Below are 10932 nucleotides of genomic sequence, written 5' to 3' on the forward strand. Positions count from 1 at the left end.
CTGCCCTGAGAGTGGTAGCCAGCCAGGAACTATCATATCTGTTCCACTACCGAGAGGTGACAAACACAGGAGCTGCTAGCCATCCTGGAGGGGACTAGAGGGGGCCTGAGCTGTATGTTTCCATAGAAACCTGCCCCTCAGGCCACAGCTGTGACATAAAGCCTCTTTCCAGGATGCCAAGGTGGCCCCTGCTGTCCTCCACCCCGAGAGCATTGCGTTAGGCCTAAAAGATGTCTATGTTATCTCAGAGGCCTGTGCCTCAGGCCGATTGATGCTTTAAGCACGTGAGTCTCTTTCACAGAAGTCTGGGTGTTTCTGAGTTGGCTGCCGCTGCCCTGAGTCCGCTCCCATCCTGCGAAGTACAGTTGGGGTGCCCCCACGTGAGCTCAAATCCTTTATTCCTCAAGGAGAACAGCTCATGTTTCTGAGACCCCTCCCAATGACAGGTCCTCACACGACAGGTGGGGTCTATGAGGAGGTTGTGACCCAGCCTTTCCTACCCACCTCAGTATAGGTTTTCCCTGGCTCACCTGATGAGTAGAAGTTGCTCTGCTAGTTTTTTAGGTTTTTTCCAGAAAACAGTCGTTCCCTGCGTAGAGCTGATGTGTCCACAGAAGGAACTGCAACCCTAAAATGATGGATTTTTACCAGTTTTTTTCTTTTTTTCCATTTTCTCTTTTTTTTTTTCCATTTATTTTTATTAGTTGGAGGCTAATTACTTTACAATATTGTAGTGGTTTTTGCCATACATTGACATGAATCAGCCGTGGATTTACATGTGTTCCCCATCCCGATCCCCCCTCCCACCTCCCTCTCCACCCAACCCCTCTGGGTCTTCCCAGTGCACCAGGCCCGAGCACTTGTCTCATGCATCCAGACATGTATATTATCAAGGGTGAAACAGATCACCAGCCCAGGTTGGATACCAGTCAGTTTTTAATGCTGCTTACAAGGGATATTTTGGGACTTGAGAGTTCTCCTGTTGCCTCTTATACTGGGGATGGCTATCGGTTCCCACCTCAAGTATCCTGAATCTAAACCTTCACAGTTTTTTACAACCATTACCATTATACCTAAATTACAGAGTTTTTTACTTTATGTAAGCTGTATGCTACCTAGCAAAATAATAATCCCCATAGTTATTTTCTAAAAGATAGAACTGTAACTTCTGAACACGTTTGAGTCAGTTCTAATGAGGTGGGTGAAGTTAAGTCAAAAAGAGAAGACAACTATCACATTATATTGTATATATATGGAATCTAGAAACATGGAACTGATGAACCTGTCTGCAGGGCACCCAAAGCCAGTGCTCTGTGACAACCTAGGGGGTGGGAGGTTTAAAGGGAGTGGACATATGTATATCTGTGGCTGATTCATGTTGATGTATGGCAGAAACCATCACAATACTGTAATTATCCTCCAATTAAAACAAAAGAAAAACTGTACCTTGTTCATCCTCCAGCCATATCATTTACAACTTATAGTAAAATAAGTTGACACCATGCTTATCATAAATATTGCTTCTCAGCAAATTGTATACACTCTAGTGGCAATTTTCAAGAGAATGCCTTATCTTTTATATTGTACTTCATAATTTACAAGTAGTCTTTGTTTTCTCAGAAGTTAGATCAACATAGTCCTACTCTTTTGATGAAGGAAAGAACATAAAGTAACTTTTACAGGCATTTTTTTTTTTACTCTAGAACACCCATCTAGATAAAGAATCTTAACAGTGTTGAACGACCTCTTGCTGGAGTATTCCGACTTGTTCCCAACAAGGCAGCTTTTGGAGTTAGGATTGTGGCTTCTGTCCCTTGTCTCTGGTGGTCTTTCCTTCCCTGTCATGCTTGTTTAGTAAAAGGGAGAATATGAGTGCTGAGTATAAATGCTGCCGGACCCTCAGCAATACAAACTCACTGGGCACATCACCCACTTCCAAACTTTACCACATAGGTAGGTTCTGAGCTGATTACTCAAAGACTGGAAAAATATTCTTGGCTTTACTCTTTGAATTTAGGAATAGGGTCCTTCAGGCCTGGAGTCACTCAAATTCCACTTAAAAATGGTATTGAGAAAATTCAAATCAGAAAAGCAGACATTTTATAATAAAATAGCGACAAATTTGGTTTGGTAGACTCTTTCACATACTTACCTACTATGATGAAACATCTATCTTTTGGGGCTCTTGCCTCCAAAATAATTGTCAAAAAACTAAAGAAAATATAAAAAGCAACAAGGGAAAAGCAACAAATAACAACCAATGGATCACTGAAGAAAAAAAAATAATTCATTTGTCTCTAGGTAAACAAAAGCATGACAATCCAAAACATATGGGATGCAGCAAAAGCAGGGAAGCTTACAGCAATACAATGTTACCTCAGGGAACAAGAAAAACACTCAAATAATCTAACCTTACACTTATAGCAGCTAGAGAAAGAACAAACAACCCCAAAGTTAGTAGAAGGAAAGAAATCATAAAGCACAAATAAATAGAAAACAATAGAAAAGATTAGTGAAACTAAAAACTGCTTCCTTGAAAAGATAAACATAATTGATAAACCTTTAGCCAGACTCATCAAGAAAAAAGAGGGCACAAACCTAACATTAGGAACGAAACGGAGAATTTACAACACTCACCACAGAAATACCGAGGATTATAAGGCAACTATATAAAATGGACAAATTCTTAGAAAGGTACAATGTCCCAAGATTCAACTAGGAAGAAATACAAAATATGAACAGACCTGTCACAAGTACTGAAACTGTGATTTAAAAACTCCCAACAAATGCTAAGGCATAGATTTGTAATCCCTAGGTCTGCTTACCATAATAAGAGCCGCCTATCTTTTAGGGTGCTGGTGGAAGGTCATGGGATCTGAAACCTGACATCAGTATTTCAAAACATGAAGAAAACAATCTCTCATTATTAATAAGTATGTAAGTACATGTAAAAAAAACCCAAAAAACCTCCCAACCAAAAAAGTCCAGGACCAGATGGCTTCACAGGTGAGTTCTCTAGAAGAGTTAACACCTATCCTTCTGAAACCCTTCCACAAAATTGCAGAGAAGGAACACTCCCAAACTCATTCCATGACACCACCATCAACCATCACCTTGTTACCCAAACTAGATGAAGATACCACAAAAAAAGAAAATTATAGGCCATTATCACTAATAAACATACATAGACACAAAAATCCTCAACAAAATACTGGTAAACCGAACCCAACAGTATATTAAAAGGATCACACACTATGATCAAATGGGATTTATCCCAGGGATGCAAGGGTTCATCCATATCTGAATGATTTGCCAGACCCCTCTGATCCCTTGAGATTCATTATCTATGTAATTTTAGCCTTATCTAAAATTACTGAATCCCTTTCTTTCATTAAAATTTTCTTTCTTAAATAAACTTCCATTGCCTCTAAAGCACTGTTTTACTTGAGTCTTGAAATCACTTATTTGCTTTCTGAATATCTTCTGGCTGTTTCCAGTAAGATAAACAACAATCTAAATAGCTTAGAGAGACATAAACCTGGTTTGTCTGTTTGACTGACAGTCATTTTACTTGATTTTAAGTTAATATGTCTCTGATTCTCTTGCCTCAAGGACAGAGTAAGTCTAGTTTCCAAAGAAATAAATCTGGCAGTACCTTTTTATTCAGATCAATGAATGTTACTTGCTTTCAAACTACACATTTAGCATGATGAGAAAGATTGAATTTTCTAGGAAACTGTCCAAGTTTGACATACCATATGCATCAGGACGGACTGCTTTTTGCTTTGCTCTGACACCAGGCCTGTTGCATTCAAATGCCAGCTCCAACATTCGTGTGTTAAGTGACCTTGGTTTTATTATAAGGCAACATCTCTGAGCCTCCATTTCCTCATCTGCAAGTGGGGATGATAAGTATGCCTTCATTATTAGGTGCAGCTTGCGAATTGCATTGCCATTGGTAAAGTAAAAAGCTGGTGTGATGATTCCATTCTTGTCTAAGCTTTGTCTTTAAAACAGAATCACACTGTTATTTTCAAGGGTTAAAGTTTTTTCTCCCAAAGGAAAAAAAAATGACAACTTTGCTGCTCTTTCCTAAGTGTGCCAAGGAAACCACAGAAATTGATTTACACCAGCCAAGCATGAAAAAAAGACAGAACCATTTTCATGTGCATTATTGATTATCCAAAAGTGACTGGACAAGATTAAAAAGTCACTTTCTATTCCATTTATTCTAAGATTAGCATTATATAATTATTTGAAATCACATATTATTTGTGTTTTGTGGTTAAGATTAAATGGAGGGGAAGGAGATGGTGATCTGAGAGATGGCAAAGAGAGAAGAAATCCTCATCTCTATAGATTAAGAAAGTTACCTACAAAGTAGATACTTGGTAGGTCTCTATAAGTAGATTAATAAAAATTTTATTGGGATTTAGTAGTTTGACTTTAACTTAATTTCTAAATTTAAGTTAATTTCTAAAAAATGTACATTTGTGTAAGGATTTGACTGAAAGTTGGAGGAGAGTAGTTGTAAATCAAAAATGTTAATAGTGATTATATCTTTGCAGTGTAATTACAGATGATTGGTTTTTCCTTTTCAGAAATCTCTGCATTAGTAAATTTTTATATAATCTATATTTTCTGTAATAAAGTTGGCAATACTAAAAGTAACAGTTATACAAAAATAGCATACACTTTTATTGTTTACAAAAAGCTTCATGAGTTTTCAACCTGGATTATTACTGTTTCACTAATAAAAATTTAATTTCCCATTTGGGGTGTTGTCCTAAAATAAATGCTATACACTTTGGGATTATAGTATCTCTACTCTTGGCTTGTTTTAATGTTGCACCTTGCATATTTTCACCTGCACACCGCCTTTACTAAATCATACCATATTTCTTACAGCATATCAAACTTTTATCTTAGAATCACAGAATGTTGGAATAATTACGTACCTTATAAGACGACCAAGTCTAGGGGTGGAACACTATGGGTCATTCTTAGACCCACATAGTACTTTAAAAGCCTTTATGACTAATAAAAGAGAGTGCTATGAAACAGTTTTCGTGCCCACAGTCTTACCTTCTGCCAGGTATTTAAATAGTATCAGTAGCCTGCAAACAAATATTGTGAGAAATAAAAAACCAAACATTATTAGCTAAGCTTAAGCATTGGGGGTAGTGTTTGTACCAAGGTTTGGGATACAGATTACTCCAATTTGAAGCAGAGAATTATGATACACAAGTGAAGTGTTAATTGCTCAGTCATGTCTGACTCTTTGCGACCCCATGGACTATAGCCCACAAGGCTCCTGTCCATGGGATTTCCCAGGCAAGAATACTAGAGTGGGTAGCCATCCTTTTCTCCAGGGGATCTTCCCAACCCAGGGATCAAACCAACGTCTCCTGCATTGCAGGCAGATTCTTTATCTGAGCTACCTGGGAAGCCCATGATATACAAGAATTCATTATAATCACCACTACTTATTGAATGTTTAGATGCATTAAATCTGTGTACTCTGGGGCTGGGGGGAAATACCTGGTAGAAAAGAGCCCCAAACAGAGCTATTGGAAAACAAGGCATTCCATCTGAGCACTAAGAGCCTCCAACAGCCTGAAACAGCACAATGATGATGATGGGGTCCTTCATAAGAACCTCATAATTGGACATGAAAAATGGTATTTACCTTCTATATTAAAGGGGAGATTAGGTGGTATATTTGGAAAAGGGAAAATTCCTTATGCTTTTTCCCCTTCCAATGTATCATAACTGAAAATACAAAAATCACCAAGTCTTGAAGACCTTGGGTTCTGACTCCCCATTTTAGGGGAGGGTCCAGAGGGAGCACCATGATCTGCAGTTTCTTGTCAGGGAAAATACAGACTGCAGGTCACTGGAACCAACAAATCTTTTCATCATATTAAAAAAAAACCCAGATATGCGTTCATTTGCTGTTTCCGATCTTTGGATCATGCTGATTTACAGTTAATCTCGTCTTCTATTTTCAGAAGGAATTTTGGAACACGTACACGAAAGCGCAACAAGGAGAGAGTAACAGAGGAAGTGACTGGTTTCAGTTTTACCTTACCTTTCCATTAATCTTTGGCCTCTTCATTATCCTCCTTGTCATCTTCCTAATCTGGAGATGCTTCCTAAGAAACAAGACTCGCCGACAGACGGTGACAGAAGGTCATATTCCCTTCCCTCAACACCTCAATATTATCACTACACCTCCCCCACCAGATGAAGTCTTTGATAACAGCGGGTTGTCCCCAGGCTTCTTGGAATACGTGGTTGGGCGCTCAGATTCCGTCTCCACTCGCCTGTCCAACTGCGATCCCCCTCCGACCTACGAGGAAGCCACCGGCCAGATGAACCTACGGAGGAGTGAAACAGAACCTCATCTCGATCCGCCTCCGGAGTATGAGGACATCATCAACTCCAACTCAGCCAGTGCCATTCCTATGGTGCCTGTGGTCACCACCATCAAATGAAACTGCAAACTTCTTTTTACTATAATCGTTTTTAAAATACTAATAAGAGACCTTTCTAGCACTTTACCACTACATACATGTCATGTGCATCTGACTTATTGGACTCTGACAGCATACCACTTCATATTCTCCGATTTGATTTTCATTAGTTTTGTTTCCCACTCTAAACTCTATCCATGCTCATTTTTGCTAATGGAAATATGTGAAGAGGGAAAAATACTAGTGGAGGTCTCCCTAGGAGATGTACATCAGTGTGTGCGCATGTATGTTTATGTATATATGTACATGCACATATACGTGTGTGTACATCAGCCCAGGATATGGGCACCTGTCTTAAAAAGTCATTAACATCTATCTAAATCCCCTGTAAGAGAACATTACTCACCAAAATTGGGGGTTGGGGGGAAGGCACCAACACTGTGTAACAGCAACATGCTGTTGAATTTTGAAAATAAGATGAACTTAGCCTGCTTTAAAATTTTTACAGGCTTTTGTTAACCTTCTTTAACTTTCTTAAAAGGGGAAAAAAAAGTGCATATAGTCAGTCTTGACTTGAGGAACATCTCAGAAGGTGACAGAGAGAGAAGGAAGGCATAATAATTGATACCTTGTTCCTAGTGGACAGCAAGAAAATCATTGGTCCTTCATGGCTTTTGGCTGCTTTCACAGGAGAGATTTTGGTGCTGTAATTGAGTGCCTCCCCCACAAAACTTAAACAGTGTTCACTTAGTGTCCTTGAAAGTCATATGCTATTTGTATTAACATCTTGGTGGAGTGGATTTCCTGGCAAAAGAATCATTTCTCAAGTAGATACTCAAATCAATGACAGAACTGATGCAGACTTCTCCTTGGCTCATTGGCAACACTTTTTTTCTCCATGTTACATTGCCTTTTTACTCTATCGCTCTCCTACCCGTCCCCAGAATCTTCTAGCAAGAGGAAATTTAGTTAAAACCCTGGGAATTATTTTCTTAATGTTTTTGTATAGAGTGAAGCCTTTGTCTCAAGATGATTACCAGGCAATTTTCCCTTAAATTAAGAACTGTGATTTCTGCATCATTCTCCAGTTGGCGGAGGAAGACTGCAAAGCCTGTGTTGTGCCAGGCGCACAATAAATCTAGTTATAGCTGCAAACATATCTCATGGTTGCTATTTCATTTTGTATTTTCAGATTTTTTTTAACTGCAGAATTTTTACTGAAAATCCTTGGAGCAGAGGGAACAGGCTGTGAATGAACTGCCAATATAAACTGGCTAGGAAAGAAGAAAAAATCCACCAGTTATACATGCACTGATGGAAAATGCATTCTATTGGTCAGATTTCTGTGCCACTCCCCCAATTCCTTAGTGTTGGATAAAATGGCTGATCAGACAGAAGGCAAGCAGGTTTTGGAAGCGTCATGTCCTGCGGCCTCCATATCCATCCCCACGCAGACTCCCCTAAACCCTAAGGAGGAGGACCGCTTGGGAGGACCTTAAACTAGGAGTCAGATGACCTGAATTCAGATCCCACTCTGCCATACCCTTGCCAGGCTACTTTGGGAAAGACTCATATCTGACCCTCAAGCTCCTTACTTACCTCTGAAATGGTAGTAGTATCATCCGCCCGGCCTTTCTCCTGGGGCTTTGAAAGGATGCAATGAGATGGTGTGTGTGAAAGTCATTTGTAAGACGTGAAGGGCACTCTAGGTGTAAGGTCACAGCATTGTTCCCGTTGCTCTCACGGGGGAAGAATTTTGTTTCCCTCAAATGTACCTGAGTTTTCACAGAGTGAGAAATCGAGTGGGCTGCTCCATTAGTGGCTCACAGGTTCCTAATTTGAGTGTGTGGGCTCTCAGTCCAACTCCTGTCAGCCTCTGGTCTGTGCCAATGCTGGGCCCACTTACTGACAACTGTCCGCTCAGCGCAAACAGGAGTCAGCAGATGTTGGAAAGGGAACTACGCTGACTGTGTTTAGGTAATAGGTTTTACGGCTTTCAAGGACTAAAAATTAAGAAATCTTAAACCTGGTCTCAGCAGAAATGACAGTATTGTTTTGAATTTGGCCCTGAGTACATGGTAATCTCTGGCTTCTACTTAAAGCTGAGAATGGGAGTGTTTGAGCCAGTAATGTATTTTGGTTTAAAGAAAAATTAAGGCTCCTTTTGTGTGGACTTTTTCTTTTGTCACTAATATCAGGCCTTAGATTAAACCAGCAGTTCTCAACAAATGGCCAATGAGCCCCCCTGGGAGTCCTTGAGAACATTCAAATTTGAGGGGGATCTGTGAGACCAACACTGTTTTCATAATAATACCAACACGTTGTCTTTTCACTTTCTCTCAAAAAGTTGTTAAAAACGTTAAAGTCATCTTTCCATGATTTTGTTTTAGAAAATACAGCTATTTTCTTTAAAATGCTATTTATGTTTAGCATGTAATGGACTTTTTAATTTGGGGACTTTTATATTTTTAAATCAATAAGTACTTAAATTTTTTTTCACTTTTACTTTCTAATATGGCAAATACTGGTAGCTATAATTTCATAAACAAAAGCTCTTTGGTGTCCAGATCCCCAACAAATGTTAAAAACATAAAGGGGCCTGGAGACCAAAAGTTTGAAAATTACAGGATTAGACAAAGGAGCAGGATGTTCTATTACTAACTATGCATACTTGCCATTTAATTTTACATTCTAAACTCCTGATAGTGAACTTAACGCTGCCTCTTAGAGATACCTGAATTTAAGTATAAGAATGAATGTTGATCCTTGAAGCAAAAGCCAAATAATAACACTGATCAATGGCTACAGCTTTTTAGACCGTTGTCAGAGAACACACTATTCCACAGTGCTGACATCAGCCACAGGTCTCATGGCCGCATTCAGGTGATAATGACAGGCTAAGCAAATGTCTAAGATAAAATACTTTAAGAAATGGTCTCTTAGGTTAGTTTTGTTTGATCTTGGTTTGGGTTTGACCTTTTTAGAAACACTTTTGCTATCCTATCTGGTTTTGTACACTGAGTTTCTTAACATTTGTTATAATTAAAGGGGCTTGTCTGGAATAGTGTCTATTTTTATGCTTTAGCCTTTCTTACCTGACTGATATTACATTCACCTTTGATCATTTTTAATAAATGTTTATTTTTACAGATCTATTTAGTACCTTTCTTAAGAAGTAACTACATTGAATCAACCAGTGTATATTTACATGAAAGAATGGGCTACCTGGTCTTTTAGTGGATCGGTTTCCAGACGTCCACCTGCAGTGCTTGTGTCTGGAATCCTAGAAGTGGCACTTTTCTGCCTCCCTGCTTTGATTGTCACAATGAATTGTATCTGTTTAAATTAAATGATTTCTCTTTTTCCTGTTGACCAGTACAAATACAGATGCTATGTTTGATTCACTGTTAATGATGACTTCAAGATTGATGATCTGATAGAAGAATTGTGGAGGGAGCTTTACCTTGGTTTTGATGATCTGATAGAATAACTGTGGAGGGAGCTTTACCTTGGTTCTGTGTAAATAGCATGTATTTGATAATATTTCACATTTTTAAACAGCTGGTTTACATTAAATTATGGTATTTAACTATTTTATGTTCATTCCAGGTAAGGTTTTTCTTATGTTTCTGTGTTTTGGGTATGCTAAATAAAGCTGTTTTTAAACTCTAAAGATTTCTTCTGCCATTTGTTAATAATTAGATTATGGTGAGATGATAAACATGCTGTATAAGCTCTTATTGTGATCTTTTTAACATGGTAAAATTATTACACTTCTTTTTTGCCTAGGAATTTAGGGAACACTGCTTAGTAATCAAAAATTACCTGCTGAAAACTTCAGGGTGTTCGAAGCCTAAGAAAGAAAGATCTTTACTACTTGTGAATGATGTTGGAATGATACAAAATGGGAACACTTGCTCCAAAGGGGTAGACTCAGTTCCTTGCTATAGTGGAGTCTGTCAAATACTGGGAACAGTGTTGTCTACAGATACAAAAGACCCGTGTTTTTCCTCAGCAGAATAGCTTGCATTTGACATGAAACACTGAGAAAGGAAAGCAAAGGATGGAAACATATATGACCACAGGACATCTCCCTAAGTATAGTTACCTCAAAGATAAGAAGCTGATGTGACGTGTCATTACCTAAGCAGGTAAATATGACTTGATCTTTACAGTATACAAAATTAAAACAATTTACTTATATCTAAGGAAAAATTTTAAGTGTAAATTGTAAGCCTAAAATATACATTTTATAAGTGTTAAGTTTAGGTACTTTTAAAAACATCGGTTTCTAAAAATTTTATAACATACATCTTAACACATCCATGAAACCTAAAACCCAGATCAAGATATTTCTAGTACGCCCCAGAAGGCTCCCTCTTACCCTACCCCCTCCTTAAAGAGAACACTATTCTCACATCAATCATAACAGATCAGTTTTTAAATTTCACACTTG

The 10932-nt window shown here is 38.4% G+C and overlaps 1 protein-coding gene across 2 annotated transcripts in view; it reads left to right on the top strand.

The window, feature by feature from the left end:
* Positions 1-10149, top strand: part of PRRG1 (proline rich and Gla domain 1) — a 160161-nt gene extending 150012 nt beyond the window's left edge. For both annotated transcript variants that reach the window (XM_043895072.1, XM_043895073.1), the window contains exon 4: positions 6012-10149. In XM_043895072.1, the coding sequence (XP_043751007.1) occupies positions 6012-6497 (486 nt within the window). In that variant the 3' untranslated portion in view covers positions 6498-10149. The remainder of the gene's footprint in view (positions 1-6011) is intronic.
* Positions 10150-10932: the final 783 nt, after the last annotated feature.

The sequence above is a fragment of the Cervus elaphus genome, chromosome X (genome assembly GCF_910594005.1).
Source record: "Cervus elaphus chromosome X, mCerEla1.1, whole genome shotgun sequence".
NCBI classification, from domain to species: Eukaryota; Metazoa; Chordata; class Mammalia; order Artiodactyla; family Cervidae; genus Cervus; species Cervus elaphus.